General features: G+C 43.0%; 2 protein-coding genes across 2 annotated transcripts; both read right to left on the minus strand.

Moving 5' to 3' along the window:
- Positions 1-12,751: 12,751 nt before the first annotated feature.
- Positions 12,752-13,974, minus strand: foxd2 (forkhead box D2). Its single transcript, XM_069680450.1, has one exon. It carries the CDS (start codon positions 13,847-13,849, stop codon positions 12,752-12,754), a length of 1,098 nt encoding a protein of 365 aa, XP_069536551.1. The 5' UTR covers positions 13,850-13,974.
- A 6,957-nt stretch (positions 13,975-20,931) lies between these two features.
- foxe3 (forkhead box E3) lies at positions 20,932-22,179 on the minus strand. The gene has a single exon (XM_069680460.1). It carries the CDS (start codon positions 22,177-22,179, stop codon positions 20,932-20,934), a length of 1,248 nt encoding a protein of 415 aa, XP_069536561.1.
- Between the last annotated feature and the right edge of the window lie 760 nt (positions 22,180-22,939).

Here is a 22,939-nt window from a genome sequence, read left to right on the forward strand (position 1 = left end):
CGCTGCTTTGAGCGATGATCCTAAAAACAAAATATTGCTTAATACACACAGTGATCTACTCGGAACGCTGATGAAAATTAATGCCTGTTTCTAGCGCCGACTTTTTGCCAGCGATACTTCTTCTCGGTGTGTACTCAGCGTGCACTCTGCTGCCCTCTCTCCTCTCTGGATCTCTCCCCAAATGGATCCGATCATAGCGATTAAGTTCAGAGTAAGCTCTCGCTCTCGCTCCCTCACACCTCTCGCTCTCCTGCCTCCTTTCTACTTTTCACCTCAACTTGTGCCATTCTTCCTCCCCATTCATCCCCATCATTCGTCCTCCATCCCGCTCTCCTCCGCCTCCTGCTCCCTCTCCCCTCTCTGACTCAGGGTCCCTGTGTGCCTGTATGTAACATCAGTAAAGCTGTCAGGCAGCCAGGCCAAGGTAAACAGCCCAGCGCTGGGTTCAGGGGTGACGGGGGCCGAGATGTTTTTCCTCAGGAACCCAGGGACCCCCGGAGGCTTCTGGCTGGGGCCAGGGAGGGGCCGAGGGGGGAAGACGATCCCCTCAGTTGCCCCCCACAAGAACACACAATGACGGGTCTCCCATTTCTATATCTCCTTCTCATCAGTTTCTCTTTCTGCATCTGTGTGCACAAAACACCTCGACGATCATTCTTCAGCACACACACTCCTACACACACACTCTTTTCCTTAAATCTCATACTTTAATGACATTTTTAAAATAGCCTTGTAATGGGATTTAGGCTTGTTGTGTTTCTGGAGAACTTCAGCCAATCATTTATTTCACTTGAAGAGGAAAGAAGGAAAAAGGAGAAGAAAGAGAAGGAGGGGTGTCTAAAAGGCGAACATGATAGAGAAAGAGATATGGAGGAAAGTGAGGGAGTTAAACGGTGAATAAGGAAGGATTGATATAGGGGAGAAGTGATATCCCTCACCCAGGCGTGACCCCTCTCAGCCCCAGCGAGCGGCTCCCTCCGAGGGAGGCAGACGGCCCGGAGAGGGAGAGCGAGACGAGGTCCATCCAGAGGTTGCAAATCAGACGCAGCACTAAAAACACAGCAAACTGGGAGCACGAGAGACAGAAGAGAAGAGGGGGGGAAAGACTAAAGAAGAAGAGACGAAAAAAGTGAAGACGGATTTAATGGAGGGAGGAAGGAGGTCAGAGAATCAAAAGAAAGGCAGAGGGCAAAATTGTTGAATGAAGACAGGAGCCAGTCAGGCCAAGAAAAGCATGTAGAATTGAATTAGGGGAGGGAGAGCCACCGAGCAAACCAACGGGAGAGGAAAAGCAGGGGTGCAAGGAGGAAGAGGAGGACCATTACCCTTCGTACATCAGCCGTTACATCCCTTGGCGGCTGGAGAGGAGGGAAAAAAGGGAACATTGGAGAGTGGATGGAGGGATTAGGATAATTGGAGAGGAGTAGACGAAGGAGAGCAGATTCAGCGGAAAGAGAGGTTAAGACCAGACTTTATTTGTTTGTTTTAAGCTTTTTGGAGTAGCAGGTGGGCGGAGTCAGGAGTGCTGCTGGGGGAAGGGGGGAGGGAGTGATTTAAGGGGACTAGGAAATAGATACTATAGGTAGTACGTGTGATGGAGCTGCTGTTCAGCTCTTGTCAGGGTGCCCACATTCTGTAATGGTGGCCCTGGGTGGGGTTTGTCATGTAATCCGTGCAGAAAGGATTCACCATAGGAATCCCTTTCTCTGCACATGACATCATCACAGCTGCAATTCTGTGGTATAGATATTTTTAAGACAGTATTAATTATCTGCTCTTTCTCAAACTGTATACGTGCTAGCTTTTTATAATGATCGAGCCCACGTCTCATTCTAATCTATTGTTTTCATTGGATGTACTTAAAATTGTGCCTCTCATCTCTACCTGCAATTTGATTTTGCTTCCTCCTCTGCCTCCCGTCTCCTCTTCCTGTTCCTGTTTCCCAGCAGCCCTTTAGTCATCCTGTTGCTGCACCTCATCAATCCCGCACTGCCACAATGGTCTGTGACAGCAGCCATGACAGGCCCACGACAGGCCTGCCACCCGGACAGCCTGTCCCTGCCAACCAGCCCACAATTCACAAGAAGACAAACAGACACGAGCGACTCACTTCCCTCCTCCCCAAAGTTTGTTGGCGCCTGGCTGTGTGGCCCCGCCCTCTCCACCCATAGAGACCATTTCTCCCAGGAACAGCTACTACGGACACATATAAGCCCTTTTTACACTGCCAGTTCAAGGCGGGACAATTACGCCTCTGTTACGTCCCGTCTTTTATGTAGAACACACGGAGGCGGAATGGTGGGGCGAAGTCGTTCCGCCTCTGAGCCGGCATCGGAGGTTGTAACAGAGGTGAAACTGCGTCTGTGTAAACTGCAGAGCCGACAGGGGGGAACAGCGCTGTGTGTGTGTATTTGAAGCACGCACTGTTTGTTTACACCTTGTGCACGTTTTTCTTGGTCCAATGTAGAATGGCAAATGTGGTATGAGGACGGAGCTTCGTTACGCGCTGAGGTTTTAGTCATTGTCCCCACAGGATAAAGCCTGCTGCCTTCACATTTCCTCTTTTGCCACAGTGAGGTTTATACTTGTTGTTTTGAGTTTAAAAATGTTAACGCCTTATTGGCACCAAGTTTCTTACAGGCTTTAATGTCACCCTCAGAATAAATTTTAATATCTTTTATCTTCTTACTTTCCCAGAAACATCATTATCAGTTCCAAACTTTATTTTATGACCAAAAATGTTTTCAATCGCATTCCCATCATCCTCAGCTCGACTCTCGTATACAGCAAATGTTAGCATGCAAACATGCTAAACTAACTTTTAAAAATATCCCCTCCTATACATCAGGATTTTAGCTTTTAGTTTGATTATGTTTACTATCGCCTTTAGCATTTAGCTAAATCTGCTAAAGGCTGGCCCACACTAAAAGATTTAAAAAATCTTAACAGATGTTGAAACTTTGAGAGAGCCCACACATGACAACAAATGATGATAGATTTAACAGTTTTGTTCCCATAGTGTGTGGAGAGAAACGATATGAACAAAACAGCACACCACACACGCGGTAAAGCGCGACTTAGTTACCAAACATGACAGACGACGGCAGGAAGAAGTGGCGGTGATAGTTTTGGGACTTACTTACTTACTTTTCTTACTTAAAATTCACAAAGAAAAAAGAAAAACTATGGATGAAGTCGTGGAGACAACGTGAACATGGGCTGTGAATGTTATTTTATGCTTTGCGTTTGCTTTTGCAGCCATGGCTGCATAGTCCCCATCGTTTCGCTCCACATGACAATCCACAGACTGCGTGCCCGGCTGTCCTCAGGGTTCCCCCCACACAACAGGATATCGGATTGTAAATATTGAACATGTTTAATAGTAATAAGTGGGGCCACAAAGTTCTTCCGAGCTGATCGTGGGCAGTAAAATCCCTCTCAAACATACCTCACACCACGGGAACATCTGGCCAGATAATCTTTAGAACCTTACTTTTGTCAGAAGGCGGGAATCAGGCCCAAATCGGCCTGATTATCTCCCAGTGTGAACCCGCCTTAGTCAGCACAAGAGAGCTAATAGCTGAGCTGTCAACTCTTCATGCAGGTATCGTGTCATTGTAATAAGTGGTCTCATGAAATTGCTTTGGTTTTGATCAGGTTCGCATGTGGATGTTAACTTGTATAATATTGCATTTTTGTAATAAGCTATATTTGCCTTCATCTCTAATAGCTTTGGCTCACAGTTCATACCCATAGCCTTTCTACTGTTAGAAGAAGAAGAAGACAAACTTTATTAATCCCCAAGGCAAACATGCTACACACACAAAGGCCCGAAATACAGACATGCACAAACAGGACCCTATGGACATGCTAATGTGGAGATGTCAGAGTGAGGGGGCTGCATATGGACATACGCCCATGCCTCAGTGATGCCCAAGAGAGGAACAGGCACCTCTCCAGCTACCAGCCCCAATTCCATGCATGCGACTTGAACCAGCTACCCTTCGGTTCTCAAGCCAAGTCCCTACAGACTGAGCTACTGTCTCCCACCAAGTTAGTTAACCTTTAATTTTTAGTGAAGGGTTTGAAATGTCACGCCAAACCGTAAAGCAACTATAAAGTTGTCATTGTAAACATTACTTTAACCTTTAATCTGACTTTTTGGTTCCTACTGGACATAAAATTAAAGCTCTAGAAAACAATACACAGATATTGCGAAACAGTATGATTGGTAAAAAAAACATTTGGCAGAATTGTGTCCTCGTACTTTAACATGTACGGGCTCAGAACTTTTGAATTTATTAAGATCTGTCCTGAATACTGTATTTACACTACACGTCATGGTGGCACTCTGAAATATAACAAGTCTGTAACTGCTTTTCCTTCCTCTCTCTCTCTCTACACACACATACACACACTCCGACTCTTGATCTGCTTAGATCTGCAACATCTAACTGCCACTTAACCTCACTTTCTCTACTTACCCATCTGCTCGCCCCTTCAGCTTCCAATCCATCATGCAGCCGCGCCTCTGGCCCTTTGAAATGACTCTACTAGTCATGAACAACATTAACCTCCCCCCATCCAAATACACACACGCACACACGTACACACATACATGTGATCAGATGCCCCTTTACCTCTACTCAGAGTGCAATCTCAGGCTACTTCACCCCGGCATCAGCCTCTCAGTGTGCAGGCTGTTGTTTCTCTGCTGTGCTTCCTTTCTGTGTGACATCGCTCTTCCACAAGGAGCCTCAGAGTGCTCCTATCATCTTTGGCCTTTTTATTCAGGTCGCCTTTGAACCCGGGCGTCCTGTCAACTCTCTTACTCTCGTAAACAGTCTCACACAAATGTAGAAAGACACTCCAATTATGATATATCAGTATTAATTGGATATTAAACCCTAAGATGGCACATTATTTCACATGAATAGACCTGGATTAATATGAAATAAATCCAGTTTCTAACAGGGGTTGGTGTATGTGAGTCTGGGTCAGCATGTGTGTGGTATTTGCAGAGCAGTTCTTTGTGGAGGAAACGTGCAGCGGCTGCTTTTCATAAGACTTTTATTATGTTTTGTCTACCTGCATTTATGCACGGTTACACTTTAACGCACAAAAGCTGAGCAATTCCAACATGAACTGATATGAAAGAGAATGAATTAAAACCTGCTGACGCACACATCAGCGGCTTTATATGGGTGGAATAGCATTGTGTGTTTGCATATACACTGTGCTCAAACAATCTGTACGGGACCTCCCTGCAATGATCACCTTCGCAGTGTCCTTGCAGATGCAGGGGAAAAAAAGGTCTCAGGAAATAATTATTTTCTTTACAACATAATCTACAGTATAATAATAATAAGAAGAAGAATATAGTCCTATAGCAATAACAAAGCGGGTTTTACCTGCATCCCTCCCTCCCTGTTTCCTCCCCCCCGACTCTTCCTGTACACTCTGCCTCTCCAGTGAAGTGGCTGCTCGCAGGCTGTGATGCTGCTGACTCCATAACTGCTGTTGTGGCTCCTCAGGGCTCTTATGTGCTGAAGAATCATATGGGGCTATATTGTGTGCAATTGTACAGGCACTTTCGGTCAATAACTCGCATAGAGGAAGGCGTCAATCTTCTGGAGACCGAAGATTTTCAGGTCGGTGCTGTGACCAAGTTTGATCAAAAGAACCGTTATTATTAGATCACAAGTCAAATAAGTGTTTTTACACAGCTTGTGTAGTTTTTTGTAAATGTTAAAAACAGGAGGAAAATGTGCAGGATGAAATGACGTCAAAGCCAATGTTTATCTTTAAAAATGGCGTCATTTTTAACCCTAGCACACTGAATTAGGACCACACAAAATTATGTATAACCGTGACTGAATGTTAAATTGATTTTTTTTTAGTATTGTCTCGCACATTATCTCATTCTATATTAAAAATTAAATTGTCTACAGGCGACAAAATCAGGCTAATGCTCCCTAATCCTTCAGAAAATGTCCGTGAAGAAGTTTCACACTGTGATTAACGCTGTCACTTGACAGCAGGTCCGGGGCCTCCACGCTCTCCTGTGTGTACGCATGTGCTTTCCTCTGGGTAAACTGTGTGCACAGTGCGCATGCTCACTGCCTGTGTTGCAGTCTTGTCCAGTCTCAGATCGACGTTGGTGGCGGGGCGTGAGCTGCCCAGAGGAGGAGAAAGTGAGGTGTTGGAGGAGGAGGTGGGGGGGTTAGAGAGGAGAGATGGTAAAGATAGAAATGGACGGCGCGCGGACACAATGTCTAATGGCAGATCCAGCTGAGAAAACAAAAATACCCGAGGAACACTAAAACCTGAGGGGTGAAAAATATGCGGCTCTGGCGGGAGGTCAGATTCCCCACCGTATCTAATTCAATTTTACAAACTGTAGGAAAACACGCTGCTGCTCGGCGAGCACTGGGAAAACGCGCTGCAAATGTGTCCGTTTTTACACTTAGCGATGAAACCTTTTTTCTTCGGGAGGCTTAATGCTTATTTTTCTCGATTATTTGGAAAGTTTGATAAGAAATATTTTTTATTGTGTCAGGATTGCAAAAATCAGATTGAGAGATCAATGCATTATTTTTTGTTTTTAATGACTATAAATCGCAGCTCTGTATCAGAAAACCTATGAAAGCTTAATATCAGATACGAAAGTCATCCGGTTGCAAAAATAGGAAAGGATTCTGGGTATTTTTTGCTTTTCTTTTTTTTCATTATACATTTTTGTATGTTTTAAAATGTATTTGAATGTTGAGTTATTGGGACACTACGGTATCTTGCAGTGAATGTAGCCTAGCTTAAACAGGCTGCAGGGATGTGCATGTAATCGTGCTGGTGGTCTGCTCAGGCCTGCTAAAGACATTAGTGATGCATTCTGGGAGAACGGGGAGTCCCATAGACAGCGCTCACTTCTCTAAATAAACATTAGTCTTAAAAAGTTTGGCCCCACGACCTCAGCGTGATCGCATTTCACTCTGGATAGTAAACTTCAATTTTATCGCGAGGTTTCTCCTACTTTTGGAAAACACACTTTCACGCTGGAAAAGATTAGATCAACAAAGTTTCATTTCCACCTTTTCTGAAGCACAAGAGGCTGCAGTGTCCTCTTTTTTCTTATATCACACCCAGAGCTGACTTTAGTTTAACTTCAATGATTTAACCCCACGTGACGTTTGAAGTATAATCATTACACTGTCGATAGCCTACCAATGCCCAAGATAGTTTAAAATTATATTATATTGTTAAATTGATTGCACTATATGACACAGCGTTCGTGTTGATGTTTTCCTTTTTAAACTATTTATTTAAAGAATTTATGTCAGAGTAAAATTAAAGGTTTATTGTGAAACCGCCTGATATCACCTTCTTTTGTCATGCAGAGCCTTACTTTAATCTATACTGGCGTGTTAATACAAAACACTGGAGAAAATCGTCTAAATCAGCAATAATTATGGAGTATCATAGATTTGTTTCACTGCTGCCGTTGGTCGCAGTGGATGCTGGCTGTGAGGCATCAAAGGTTAAATGGAAGAAGACAGAGAGAGCCCACATGTAGAGAGTGTGTGAGGGCGACCAAACAGCAGCTGCGTCTCCCTGCCAAAGAGAGAAGTGCTGCACACTCGCCTTTACTTATGTGCGTCCTGGTAAGGCCAGGACTCATGTTACCAAACATGAAGTCCGTGGACCACCAGGGGGACGTTGAAAGGCGGTCAGTAGGTCCTCATTGAGGAAAATAAAATGTTTTTTGAAATTTAGTTTTTGGATTAAATGGATCAATAGTCGCTGCTGATTTTACCTCACATCAAAGACCACCTGAGATCCAATCCATTCAATATGTGCGGGGTTATTTTATTTTTTTTAATGTATGTGTTTGATGAGAAAATTCTAATGACAAATGTAATCAAAGTACAAAGTTGGAAGTTTCCACAAAAATACACTTTATGTATGGCATCTGTTATTGTAGAGGCATTTAAACTGTGCTCAGTGGTTACTTTAAGTCTCTATTGTTTCTTTTGAATCTCATAGTGTACATGTGCGCGCGCACCTGACTTTAAATCATCTGCTTGCATTTGCATATCATATCACTTAATTGATCAAGACATGCATTGTATGTTTTGTGCGGCTTCAGATCAGGTGGCTGATCATCTCGTGCAACTTGTGTGACGCAGACGCACGAAGAAGATGAAAGCGTACGTGAATGTTTTCATTGGCATGTATTATGTTCACGCACGGTAAATGACTGTTGCGTGTCTTAAGGGAGGGTGCCTTTTTCTTGCATCAATTATACATCCTGTTTACCAGATTTGCGCGTGCACCATCACTCCTCTGTTAACCACAGCAGCCTCCGTCTTAATGTGAACACTGCCCCCAACCAAAATAATCATTTTAAACGTTATAGATATAAATATTTTAGGTACAACATTCTGATCAAAACGTCTAAATGAAACACTGGTTGTGGTCAGGGAGCCTGATTGAATTCTTATAACACCTACCAGACTTTACAGTCAACACTCTTTCTAAAACAGGCCTGAATGACGGGTATCACCTGCTATCATATTCTGGTGATCTGTGCAGGCTAATATCTGCAGTCATTAATACCCCTGCACCGAAACACTGTGTGTGTGTGTGTGGCTGTGCGTCTGTGTGTGAGTGCACGCGCGCCCTCTCCGTCTTCCCCTGCAGCAGGTGTTCGTTTAGTGTGTCAGAGTCGGCGGGGCGAAGATCTTCCAAAGTTAATATTGTGTTTCCAGAGATGATGGGGAGTTCACTGTCCTCGCTTTATTTACACATTCTAAATTAATTAAGCGCAGGATTCCTCTGTCTGTTGTGAAAACACGGAGGCTGGAGGGAGACCGGGAGCAGCGAAGGGGAGGCTGTGATTTATAGCGGCTGTGCTGCCACAGAGGGCCGCGGCTCGACGCTCCTCCAGGCCGGCCGGGGAGCCGCGGACCCGGCCAACATTCCTCCTCTGTGGGGGCGAGCAGGCTCGTCTGCCTGACGCGCCACACACATACAGGGAGGAAGCGAGAGGAGGGGGGTGTATGGGGATGAGATGTTTCATAAAGGACAAGTGTATCTGATATGAGGATGACCCAAAAATAAAATCTGACTGCTTTCTCAGAATAAGCTGCAGCAAACAAAACCACAACTGGACTCAAATGAGAGGCATGTATCTCTATTCAGAGACAGTTCTTCCTGTGGAACAAAGTTTAGGCGACTTCCGGCTCGGATGAGATTTCGAAATTTGAAAACTGATTTGTGTCCCCTGAAGAGATAAACAGAAAATATAACTCCAAGTTGTACATCAGCTGTGTGTGTGTTTAGTTAAAGATGGCATTGCACCTGCCCCCTCCGTGCGTCTTCATTGTTCTACCCAGCAACAGCTTATATTTGGATAAATATCAGACTGTTCAGCAAGTCTCCGTTATGTGTCCATGTTTATTATATTATATTATATTATATTATATTATATTATATTATAATTAACACACACACACACACGGTTTCCTCGTGGTGTCAGCACTGCCTCTGTCCTCGTGCCCTTCAAGACGCAGCCGTTCAAGAAGCATCGATCAGTGAGCGTAACGTTATTGGCAGGGCAGACAAAGATTTAACAAAACGATTTCATGTAATCCCCGGCTGTCACGCTGACAAGATGACAACTTGACACCCTGTTGAAATTCTGATATGAAATATAAATATAATAATACAAATTTAAAGTATCTTAATAATACCAACAACACTTTCACTCTTTATTCCCTCCCTGTAATTTCTAAGACTTTCCCCGAGAAAAAAAGGAGAAAACATTATAGAGAAAATAAGAGATCAATCTAAATATATGTTGACATCTAAGTCTATAAATACATTATGACTGCGCAGAACTCGGGTTTACTTTGTGCTTACGCCCAAACGGAGCATATGGGAGCGCTTAGAAAGAGATGGGAATTGCCTTTAAATTTATGAATGTGTTTTTGGGACGGCTGAGTCATTCGGCTGTCACTCCACACATCACTCACTACTTATTTCGTTGAGAAAACGTCGCAGAAAATGACGAATGTCGTCGTGGTGCCTAAATAAAGACACCCTCTCTGCTGCTGGGAGTGTGGGTGGTCTGAAAGTGACAACCAGCGCGGAAGCGAGGATCTGACTACAGTTTGAACGTGTCGAAATAAAAAGCGATTATGATGTCCCTTTAGGAGTAAAAAAAATAATAATAAAGGGCGTTTGAGAGATGCGCATTAGATGTCTGATGCGTTCAGTGTTTGTTGTGGTTTTAGGAAGAGCTAGTTGCAGGTCTATTCTAGTCACGAGCCTGTAATCTGCAGCAGAGCTGGATGCTGTTTGTGCGCATTTGAGCTGAAAAATCCATAAAAATGGGTTCAGTTTCAAATCGTCCATTTTCAAACCCGGTGCCTTTTGGCTGAACCTCCCCTGATCCTGTGTGTGTGTGTGTGTGTGTGTGTGTGTGTGTGTGTGTGTGTGTGTGCGTGTGTGTGTGTGTGTGTGTGTGTGTGTGTGTGTGTGTACGTGTGTGTCTGCTGATTTTTATTGGCTTAGTTTTCGTTCCTGCCGTTATTTCAATGGCTTTTTTAACCACCTCTGCAAACGCTTCATGTGGATTTTAATGGACTGATGCGGTGCGTAATGACTCCCTGTCAGGCCGAGTGCGCACAGAAAACTTTCAGAGTCTGCTAATGTTTTTTTCCACCTCATTTACTCTGCAAATTACATAAGCAGGATATCAATTAACATCATGGATACAGCGAGGGGAGGAGGGGAGGGGGGAGCTCTAATCAAAACGATTCCCCAGATCATTACGCGAAATTTATCAATTGTCCAATTTGCGCTCGCAGGGAGAAAGAGAGAAAGAAAGGCTGGCTGTGGATAAAGAGAGTAGTCATGTGTTGGTTTTCGTTTCAAAGACTTTCAGTGAGCTGTGCTGAGGGAAAACAGAGGAGTCAGCCCTCCCACCCTTCATCCTTAATAATCATCTGTCAAAACAGCCACAAACTAATTGAAGCGTTTGCACACAGATCGGGTAAATAAAGGAGGCTTCACACCCCCTTCTGTCTGGAAACATGTGCTCCAACAACTCTGAAAAAGACCAATGGGCCTGTTTTCTGTAGCAGGACGGGTCCCACTGCTTCTTTTTATACGTTTCCCGAGACAACACAGGCGACATGAAAGCGGAGCAAAGCGAGGTTCCTTTAGAGAAGATTGCTTTTCAGGCTCCAAATGTGTGTGGCGGGTCTCACAGGGGACCGCTCGCTGCGCGCACATTCACTCCCCTGGGCCAGGGGTCCACACTGACAACATCAACAAACGGCCAGAAAGCCGCATTATGGTGGATTAGGAGCCTGATGAAAAATGCTGCTACAAATTAGCAACGAAAACCCCAAAAGAGCGCGGGTATATCCTTGTTCACTTTCAATTACAGCGCGCCGAGGCCTGCTCACGTCCCCATTCATTTAGGGCCTTTAGAAACTGGTCCTTTTACAAGCGAGCAGGAGCCACACAAGAGGAACACTTGCGCACTGTTGCGTGATTTCATGACTGTTATACACAGCAAGTCGTGTTTAAATTATTTCAACGCAACTCTGCGCGTTTTTCACAGCTTAAAAGAGGCTTAATTAACTGCTTTAACAAGGGACTATTTTTCTGCTCCGCCTGTTTTTATTGGTCAGTTATTAATTATATTTACAAGCTGCGTGATTAGAACAAAAATGAATTTAAAGGTTTGACCTTCATGTGCAAACAAAAGTATAAAAGTCGTATTTTAGGGGAGCGAAAAGTTTCAAAATAAAAGAAATCCTGCAACATGCATGAAAGGGGATGTGAGCCCTTTCAAAATAATCTGCAGTTTAAAAAAACCCGCATTTATAAAGTCTGATTTGATCGTGTACTGCTGTTTAGTCTACTTTTTTTGTCAATCAAAAAATGCCACAAAAATAATTAACGATGTTTTTTTTTGTTTTGTTTTTTTCAAATTCACAAACATTTATTATTCTTGTCATTACAACAAAAAAGAATGACCTATGAACATTTAGGTGTCTCTCTCTATTGGCAACACATGACAGACTGTATGTTTCACAGGTTCAGTCGTGAAATCCATCAGAACGAACAACAATTAAAAAGGTTGAGAGAGGTAATGCGCTCTTTTATACCAAAAAAAACCCACAAAGCCTACGTGTCCACGGACGACATGAAATGATATTGTCACAAATTCACCATGTAGAGGAGCTTCAGGGGGGTGTGGGTGAGAGTGGGAGATCTCTGTGTCAGACACCCCCCCCCTTTTGTCTCCATGTGCTTTCTAAGTAAAACCTGAGTTTGCCGTCTCTGTCAGCCTATGTCAACAACAACAGTGCCAGTTTCTCACGACGCACAGATTAAAAACAATATAAATCATAATAAAAATTCTCAATTATATATATATATTTTAAAATCGAGGGACACTTTTCAGGATCTTTTTTTTTCTGTTTTCTCCCACTGACAAGTGAAGGCCACATCGTGCCAGACAGCAGGCCAAAAAGATCCCACTCAGAGTTTAGTCTCTCAATATTATTCACATATTTACAAAGCATAAATAAACATCTTCCTCCTCTTACATTGTTAGGAAATTTGGAGAGCCAAAACACTCTTATTCCACCGAGAATGTACAGCCTACCTTCACATGGGACGACGCCACAATTGGCTTTTTAATAAAACATTTTCAGCGCCATTTTTTTTTTGTTATCTAGAAAGGACAAGTGTTCAGGTTGGGGGTTTTGCTGGTAAAAGTCTGACTCTGCGGTGCTAATATACTGTCCTGTGAAAGGTTCAAATGGGTGGAAGCGGAGGCCAGAGCCGGGGTCAACATGGCCAGGATCTGCGCCTGGCTGCTCGGCTGCGCGCTGTAGGAGGAGGCGCTGGAGTTCGACGCTCCGATGATATTGTCAATGGAGAAAGAAGGCCGGCTCGGGGTGCTGGAGTCCGCTTTGAGAGGGGGTAAAGACGGGCTAAGTGTAGGGTAAAAAGGCTTTCTTAAATCGGCCCCTAAAAGAGCAGGTAGGGGATGTGGCGCAGGGAATATGGAGGCCGATGCGGGCAAGGTGCAGGGGGCGTTTGGAAACGGGAATGAGCCACCTGCGTGATGCGGGTGATACGGGTTGTGGGCTGCGTGGAAGTTCTGCAGCTGAAGTCCATAGTTGTATCCGTATGGTCCGTATCCAAACCCGGGCAGAAAGCCACCGGAGTCCCTGAGGATTTCATTCGCCTGGTGCCTCTTGAAGCGCTTCCTCCTGCGCAAGAAGCTCCCGTTGTCGAACATGTCAGCGGAATCCGGGTCAAGGGTCCAGTAGTTGCCCTTTCCTGGGTTGCCAGGCTCTCGTGGGATCTTCACGAAGCAGTCGTTCAGGGAAAGATTGTGGCGAATGGAGTTCTGCCACGCGGGGAATTTCTCCCGGTAGTAAGGGAATCTGTTGCTGATGAACTCGCAGATCTCGCTCAGAGTGAGACGCTTCTTGGGGCTCTGCAGGATGGCCATGGTGATCAGAGCGATGTAAGAGTACGGAGGCTTCACAAGTGCACTTTTTCTGGCTTTCTCCCCCATCCCGGAGCCCACCTCTGCGCTGGAGCCCATCTGGTCTGACGGGCAGTCGGAGCTGCTGAGCCCGGGGGAGGAACCCCTCTCGGCCGCGTTCTGGGAGTAATTATCGTCCGAGTCATTGTCCAAGTTGAACTCGTGGTGAATGTATTTCCCGTCCTTTCCGACGGATATGTCCCCCCCAACCACGTCGATGTCCACATCTTCGGACAATGCAGAGCTGTCGGACATATCCGTCCCTAAAGTCATCCTTGGAGACGCCGCTTCTCTTCCTCCTCTCCCCAGATTTCCTCCTCCTCTTCTGGTCCGGTGAGGCTACAGAGCGAGAGCGCGCGCACACTCTCCCGCACCCCCTCAAAGCCACACCAGACTTCTGCTGCAGTTTTAACTCCAATCACTGAATGCACACATGGCTAGAATCTATTGAAAAGGTAAATAACTCTTTGACCTGAGGATTGGGAGGCTCCTGGTCATCCGACGCTGGTCGGGCAGGTCCGTGCAAGGTTTCTCAGCGAGCAGCAAACTTCTAGTTTCAGGCGTAAAAAAGAGCAGCCGAAGATCATCGATCTTTAACCAACCTGGACTTTTGTTTTCTTCAGATGTCACTGTTTCCGGCTGCGATCAGTTAATGCTGAAGGTCATTGAAAAGGCTACGGTTGGGTATCCGAGTGTCCAAAATATCTTTTACGCACGGGGTTGGGGAGGTATCCAGCCAGACTATCACACTATCCTGCTTAGCTCTCAAAAGGTATTTATAGGAGCACGCTGATCACGTGGTCTTTGAGTCACTGTTACCAGGAACTGGGAGAAATTACTCTGCAAAAAGTCAGACACGGATCTGCTTCTGAATCTTAAAATCATACTTTGTTAAAAAAAAAAAAAACATAAAAAGGGAACCGTGTAAAACATCAGTTGTTGCTATGCAAATCAGTTTCACTCTTTATGTTTAGCCATCTAGTTTGAGTTCTCCCTGTTTCCTATTTCAATTTTTTTAAATCAGAAAAATACAAATAAAAAGAAAAATATTTTTCAATTTTAAAAAAAGTGTAATTATCAACCCAACGATTAAAATTCAGATTGAATCTTTTTAAAAATACGATTTTATTTATTTTTTTAACCTGAAGTGTCATGACTCAGTTTAATGGCCCTTTTTCTTTCTTTTGCAGTGTAGGTGAGAGAACTGTAAGGTGTACTCTGACGTAAGTGACAGGGATCTTTATGTAGCCTAGCAGCCTACACACACACAAGAAAAACATATCTGTTTATTTTTTATTTATCGAATCAAATCAAATGATCAAATCTTTATTTTTAATGTGGTTGAAAATTAGATGAAATATCTGGTAAATATCTGCACTAAAAGCTTAGAATTGGCATCGAAGAAAAAGATAATAAGAGCTCAGAAAGCTAATTATTATTATCATCATTATTATTATTATTGTTGTTGTTTATTTAAAATTTTTTTTATATCCGTTCCTTTTAAAACGCAATGTGAGTTTCTCGACTTCAGAACTCAAACACAACATTTGCGCTTATTAACCTTAAAATGAAAATTAACCTTATAAAAAAAAAAAGTCTATTACCACTCATTTCCATTGACCATTATACTAATCAATGACAGTTATCTACCCACTATTCACGGTGTTAAATGAATCGACAAACGCAGCTTTTCTCTTCTCTAATAAATTGGCGGATCAGTCGGGTTGGATTCCCCCCCTTTAAACGTTTTTGGCCTGCAGCCTAATGTCCCCGATCGCGTCTCACGTTTGTGTTTTCTTTGCCAAGAAGTCACAACAGTATCCATCTGCATTTTTGTGCATAATTCACAAGGGACCAGACAATAAGACCTGCTCCAATCCGTCTGCGTCAGGAGTGAAAGGCAGCAGATGATGTGTGTGTGATGTTCATCTCACTGCAGAAACATTACTTATTGAGTTTTTGTGATGCGTTTACGTCAGCACCCCATTTTTCTTATTCTGGGTCTAACAACATCCGGGTTGTCATATTTTTGTGTTCAATTTATTTGTTTATTTTAATCAAGAAGTTAAGATGGTTTAATGTTATCTCGACTGTTTTTCGTCTTGATTTATGACGTCAGTATTGGTGTGATTTTTCCTTATTGAAGGAGACGGCTGTTCCTCTGAGCGATCAAGTGCAGGTCAAGCATGCGCCTTGTTAAATCCCCCGCAGAAGCTCTGACCGATCCGTGCGTCCTCCTCTCCGACCTGTCACTCACGAGCCTTTAAAATGCGAAACAGACGCACACAGACCTGTCTGACGCACGTGCCGCATTACTCTCTCCAGGTCTCACCAGCAGGCTTTGTCATAAAATATTTAACATTTTAATCACGTCAGTTTTATATTTTTTTGGTAGGCACGTTTTTACACATTTTATTTAGTGATGAATTAATTTACGGCCAACGTATTTATTTGACCTGTCGCACTGACGCAGACTTTTTTTGAATTACTTCGTTGAAGTAAAATTAAACATCAAACAGTCTGTTACAATTAATAAATAAAATAATATGACTAAAAAAACACTAAAAATATATTTTGTAATGCTTCTAAATGATTGGCCTCTTTTCATGTACAACTTTTCTCACCATCAAGCCTCCAGCGTTTCTGCACGTATTAAATTATCAGGACATCATTTTATCGATTTTTAAATTTAATTTATTTTCTTCGAATAAGTAAAATTCAACGACCTACAATAAGGTCACTGTAGAGTATTTTAGGTTCATCAAATTTCCAAATGTACAAATGGGGTTTTGGTTCTTCTGGTCCCTGCATGGAGACGGTCTCTATCGTTGCCGTTTGTGGTGTTGAAGCGCCCTCTGCTGTTGGTAAAGTGAACATAATCCTAGCAGTAAAAGTTGCCAAGTGCCAAGTAGTTACGCTTAATTAAATATCATAGAAATGTTAGGTAATAATTACATAATAAGAAATAGATTGAGGAGCTTGAAATATGTCAAATTGTTAATAATAATTTCCTGTTGATCGAGGACTATATGAGGATTTAACACAGACTAACAAACTAAGATCCTGTGTAATCCGGTCATTAGGGGATGTTTAGCTCATGATTATCTGTAAGTCATTCATACTCTCTTTCTTCATGTTCCTGATTAACTCTAAACCAGGCGCTGTATGACACAAAACTAGTAACTACTCATTACTGCTTACACAAGGGTTCTTGTGAACCTCCAGTAATTAAAAGCTGCATACTGAGTTGTTACGTAAGTTTGTTAGTTCATCATTATTGTACTTTTTGTGTCCCTTAAATCAAATGGTGCATCATACTGCGTAGAATTATCTGTCCGTTATTATAAGGCCTACTCAGCACCCATTTATTAAACATAAAAACCCTTTCTGCCATTTCTGTCCATCTACATGTGAATAATATTTAGATCTCATTATTTGAACCCTGTGATGTTTGTAAGTATCCCGCGATGCACACTGCGCACGCAAGATGATATCTTATGAGACCTCTAATAAGACTTCTGACCTCTGACCTCTCCCGCTCAGGAAAGGATCATCTTAAGTACTTATCCACCCTTTTTTCTAAATATGGTCACTTCTTGTTCCTGAACAACACAATATGGTGGCCAACATGCCAAAGTGAAGCTTTCAGTGGGTGACGTCAACGTGGCTACGTCTATTACTTAGAGTGTAGGAAGTGACCTCAACATCAAGCACTGGTTTGTAGACTCAGCATTCTTGGTCATCACCATGTTGATGTTTTGGAGGATGAGGTGACCGTACTTGGCTGAAAAGGGAGCGGTTGGCAAACTTATCAAAGCTATACAGTCAATACTCACGGCTAATTCATTAACTTGTAAATTGAGCTAGCTTACCAACGTGTTCCCCACAGACTGATCAGCAAACTCCACACATGAAACGTCAGCGTTTTATGGCTGCTTGCTTACCCACATGTCCAGTGACATGAATTTGGTGATGCATTAGAACCGGTCTCCTCATTACTTCGACCCCTGCGGAAAATAGAACAGCAATCCAGACTCACATGCACAAAATTACAGAAATAAATCAATGTAAGACAAAGTGTTGATATAGGCATTTAGCCTAGCTTCCGTGCTGGCCCTCCGGCCGGTTTCTAAACACAGGGGCCGTGCTGACCTGCATCCACTGTATGTAGTAGACTTACTATTGATAAGTATCTCATACAACCCCACTTCCAACAAACTAAACAAACAAACTATCCATTTAATATTGGTTCTAATGAGGATTGACTCACATTTGGAGCCAGCCTCAAGTGGCCACTCGAGGAACTGCAGTTTCTTGGCACATCCTCATCTGCTTCATTTATCAGGCTCTGAGGTTGCTGCTTTCGGGGCGTGCAATGTAAAATTCTGCTTATATAATGACACAACAGGTGCCCATTCATTCCAGAGTTGTAGCTAACTTTCACAGTATTACATTTCAATCAAGAAACAGCAGGTTAATGTTAGCTTGTAGGCTAATGACTTTTTGAAATACAGATGTGGGCACATGCAGAGAATGTTTGGTTTTCATCATGATTCAATAACTTTTAACTTATCCACCATTCATGTTTTTTTGTGTGTTTGTTTTGCCTATCATTGCTGTTCAGATAATAAGATAAGACAACAGTACTTTATTAATCCTGAAGGAAATTGCCGTGCCAGATAGCTCCAAAAATGAGAGAAATACAAAACAGGCTGAATATAAAACCAGACCGGATCATCTCCAACACAACCAGTTGTGTTGCATAAACAATCTCAGCTGTTAACAATTTTGACAGTGACTTTGCATTTCCCAATAAACTCACCCATTCTTGGGAAATGAAAAAAATAGGAATTCAGAGAAGGGCGGAAATCACAACATGAATTATGAGCAGATGATGCAAAACACCAAAAATGTATCTCAGTACAAAATACTTCAAATTAATCTGATCGTGCTCCATCTGACTTCCAGCCAACCTGCTTGTTGATGCATGATAACATTTCTAATAACTAAAACATCTTCTGCTTATTTAACATTGGCCTCAGTGCTGACTGTTGACCAGAGCTACTGTAATGAATCATAATCACAACAAACCCTCCGCCTGCAAAGAAACCCACAGGCTGAATGTCGAGCTTTTGCTGCCACCTAGTGGTAGAAACTTTTAAACTCCGTAGCCCCCACAATCAGACGCTGCCCAACCCGGGCCTTCTGAAAAGCAGCTGTTGTATTAATCAGGACGAGTCATGAGGAGTGAGGCTGCTTTCACTTTCAATGACTGAAATGACTGATTTCAAATATCTGTAAAGCTGCAGGTCATGAAATATGTGGATGAAAGGTTTGTGTTGTCCAGATGCTATCCCAGTTATCACTGTCTTCCAATCAAACCTGTCCTGTAACTTTTTTTTCTCTTTATGTTCTAATATAAGTCAGACCAACCAGCAGCCCTGAGGCAAACACATACTGCGTTTCTCACTGCACAAGGCTGAAGGAGCAGTAGCTCGGACTCAGAGTTAGAGTACTCTACATACACTAGGACTGATTATTTTCAGGCCTCACCAGAAATGGAAAAATGTGCATAAGTATAGCTGTAGATGCACATGCCGAAAAATAAGTAACAGGCGGCTGTAAGGTTAATATAAGATACCCCTACTGTAATCTGTGACCTGTTACAGGCCTACATGGAGAGCCGTATTGATAGCTGTTATTTCATATTGTTCTATTTGGATGTTAATATTTATGTCTTTGTCTCTTCTTTGAATCCCTTTTGTAAGTTGTGTTTTTGGAAATAATTTAATAAGAATCATCAACAGAAACCAAATGATCTCTCATCGACAAAAGAACAAAGTATAAATAGCTTTTTATTGTTTCCAGTGTCAGAAAACAACCTCTAATAAACCTTTTCCGTCTACATTGACATTTCAACATGAATTGGATAGTTACTACTTTGTTTGTTGATCATGAGTTTTGACCAATTATTAACATTATTATTACACTTTCTTAACTAGTAATTCATGTCTAGTTTAGATTTTCATTTTCAACAGAAGCCTAACGAGGAAAATCAAACTTAAATAAAAAATGTGCAGATATAGTTTGTTAAAACACAATGTTTTAGGTGCTCAGAATAATAGAAAACAAGTTAAATCAAAGTAGTTTGAAAAAGTTATATAAATGAAAACATTGTGGAATTTATTATCATGTTACTGATGTTAAAATGTAACACACTCGTACCAAATCCCTGCCGTCTCTGTTTGACAAGAAGATCTGTGGTGCAAATTTTAAATCAAGCTGCAGCAGAATCTGTGAACATGTTTCATCGTCTTAGACTGGTTGTGATTGGCTCAGTGTTTGATTTATATGTGTATCCATGATTTCCTGTCATTTTGATTTAAGTTGCTTTCTGTTCTCATAATACATGTGTGTTTTTATTTTTAGGTAGCCTACTTGTGATTAATGTATCAGTGTATATTGTTTCTACTTATACGTTTGTTATTAAGAGACATTTAAAAATCACTTTATGCTTTTATGTAATGAAATTGATGCTGCTTATTATTTATTCACTTAAGAATTGTTGGTTAACTTTATGAAGTATGATTAAACTATAAATCACTCAAAGTCCAAACAAAAATTGATAGCAAAATTAAAATTGCTATCAAACTTATTAAGCATCTTCTTTCCTACAAGTTAAAAGTGGAAATTGATGACCTGAACATCTTCAAATAATAATAATACAACATGCTCTAAATGAAGACACACTGAAATGTGTTAATGGATGAATACAAGTACCGGTATTGTTTCTAAACATAAGCCATCGTTTTTCACTGATAAGTTCTCGTCACAAATAAAGACCACGTTTATTTTACTGTAAAAATGCATTTATTTCAGGCGACCTTTCGTCAGCAATGATAACACTCTTAAAGATTTTACACATCAACAAACTATTTACATGGAAGTCGGCAGACTTGTATGACAAAAAACAACAACATGTAAACTTATAAACACTAAAACACAGGAAAATATGAACGAAATTTAACGCAATAAAACACAAAAGAAACTCTGAGAAACAGTCATGGAATGTGTCAAACGGATTAAAATGGCTTTAAACCTTGAAATAGGAATGTTTTATTATAGGGCTCGGTATTTAGAGTCATGTTTTTTTGTAATTTCAAATTTTCTAATAAGGGCTTCTATTTTGTAATGAGTCGGTGTTGACTTAATAAAAGGTCATTTGCGGCATTTTGGTACACAGGCCTTTTAGAATAACCCATTAATATGCTGATAGGGACTTCATCAGGGATCAATAGGGGAATATTCCTTTATTGTGGGGCTACTTAATAATTAGGATTTAGGCGAATAATGTCTCACATGTAGCGCTCTAACCCTGACGCAAAGTTGGCCTGCCTCATGTAGCTGTTGTTGTACGAGTTCATGGGCCCGGAGAGGCCCAGCAGCTGCTCCGTGTGATCGGCGCACGAGCCCGGGCGAAGCGCCGGCAGGGGCAGCCTGTTCCCGGAGCAGTACACCTGAGAGCTCTGGGGGGAGAACCCGGACTGTGTCATGGCGGGTAAGGTTGGAGGAGATGCCGAAGAGGAGTATGGGTACCCAGCTCCCAGGTTGGATGAAAGGTTCCCGGTGTTTCTGCTCAGCATATTCGCTGAGGGGTTGACTGTCTGGGTTTGGAAGCACGCGGAGGGGTCGGTGCCTGTGACGGAGCAGCTGGAGGTCATGGTGCCGAGGTCACCTCCGCCGTGCAGCCCCAGTGCTTGTGAGTTTAGATCTCCACCCTGCACCACCGTCTGCTGGCTGATGATGTTGTCGATGCTGAACATGCGCGGCTGAGCTTGTCCGGAGGTCTGGTAGTGATGCAGCATGGCCGGATGCGGGGATGTAGCAGTCAGCTGGGAGCCGTACCCTGACCCTATCCCTGCGTACAGGGTGTTGGGGTATGTCGGCCTGCCCATTGGTGTCGGCGTGAACGCGCTGGAACTCTGCATGTACCCCGGGTAGGTGCTCACATCTGTGCGCTTGAACCTCTTCCTCCTCCTCAGAAAGCTCCCGTTATCAAACATGTCCTCCGCTGCTGGGTCTAACGTCCAGTAGTTCCCTTTCCCTGGTCTCCCTGGCTCGCGCGGGATCTTCACGAAGCAGTCATTGAGGGTGAGGTTGTGGCGGATGGAGTTCTGCCACTTCTTGGAGTTCTCCCTGTAGAAAGGAAACCGCTCCATAATGAACTTATAAATACCCCCCAGGGTGAGCTTCCTCTCGGGGGAGTTGGCGATGGCCATGGCGATGAGGGCGATGTAGCTGTAGGGAGGTTTCCCCCTCTGCACGGGCCTCTTCCTGCGACGGCTCCCTCCGGTGGGCAGGTGCTCCTCGGTCTGCCCCAGAGCGGCTCCATCCTCCGTGTTGGGGCTGCTCCCCCGAGGCTCAGACTTGATCAAGATGTTGTCCTTTGAGCGGGCCTGCAGCATGAGAGGCGGCGGAGGCAGCGGGGAGTCCAGGCTCACGTTAGGAGACATGACGACAGGACTGGCCTCAGCGGGCGAGTGCTGCGTCTCAGCGGTCATGTTGCACATGCCAGAGAAGTAAGAATAACTTGCCAGATTCATAAAAGAATCAATCAGTTTATCTCCTTTTGCAAAAAAAAAAAAAAAAGTTCGGCTGGGTAAGAATGTCCTTTAGAGATAAAAGTTCACCAGTGACGGGTCCCTGCTCTGGACAAAAATAGCCCCTGCGTGTCCTGCACTGGTGTTTGGGTGCTGTGTGTCAGTCCAGGTGAGAGGGAGGCGTTGACAGTTTTATAAAGCAGGGCAGGAATGACGTCACTGGCGAGAGGCTGGAGGACAAAACCCAAAAGAACATTTTAATAGCCCCCTGACCCACGATACCATATATGAAAACAAAATCACGCGATCTTTGTGGAGTTTGGGGAATTTTTCTACCTCAGTGAAATGTAAGTTTTGAAATGTAATGTGATTATGAAAAGGCTTGTATGGGGTTTTGATACAGCCTATACACAGCAAAGTTATTACCCATAATTCCTGACTTAGTGATGTGTTCACTGCCAAACTTGAACATTAGTAAAAAGACACTCACAAAGATTCAACGATGACCCCTTCATCCCTCTCTCCGTATCTCTCTCCCTCTGTTCTCTCTCTGCTTTCACTGACAGCTCTGTGTATATCCAGGGCAGAAACAACACTCGCAGAGCTGCTCTGCGCTACTCCAAACCCAACAGCCAATCCACCAATTGAAAAATAATAACAAGCCACTGAAAACAAGCAATTGAGCTATCAAAGCTTTTGGTGGAAGAAAAGTAAATATCCCTTCATTTCATTTTCATTTTTGGAAAGTGATAATCAAACAGCC

Source organism: Semicossyphus pulcher, unplaced genomic scaffold (assembly GCF_022749685.1).
Source record: "Semicossyphus pulcher isolate SPU_LCO1_2020_fin unplaced genomic scaffold, fSemPul1.0.p SCAF_4, whole genome shotgun sequence".
NCBI classification, from domain to species: domain Eukaryota; kingdom Metazoa; phylum Chordata; class Actinopteri; order Labriformes; family Labridae; genus Semicossyphus; species Semicossyphus pulcher.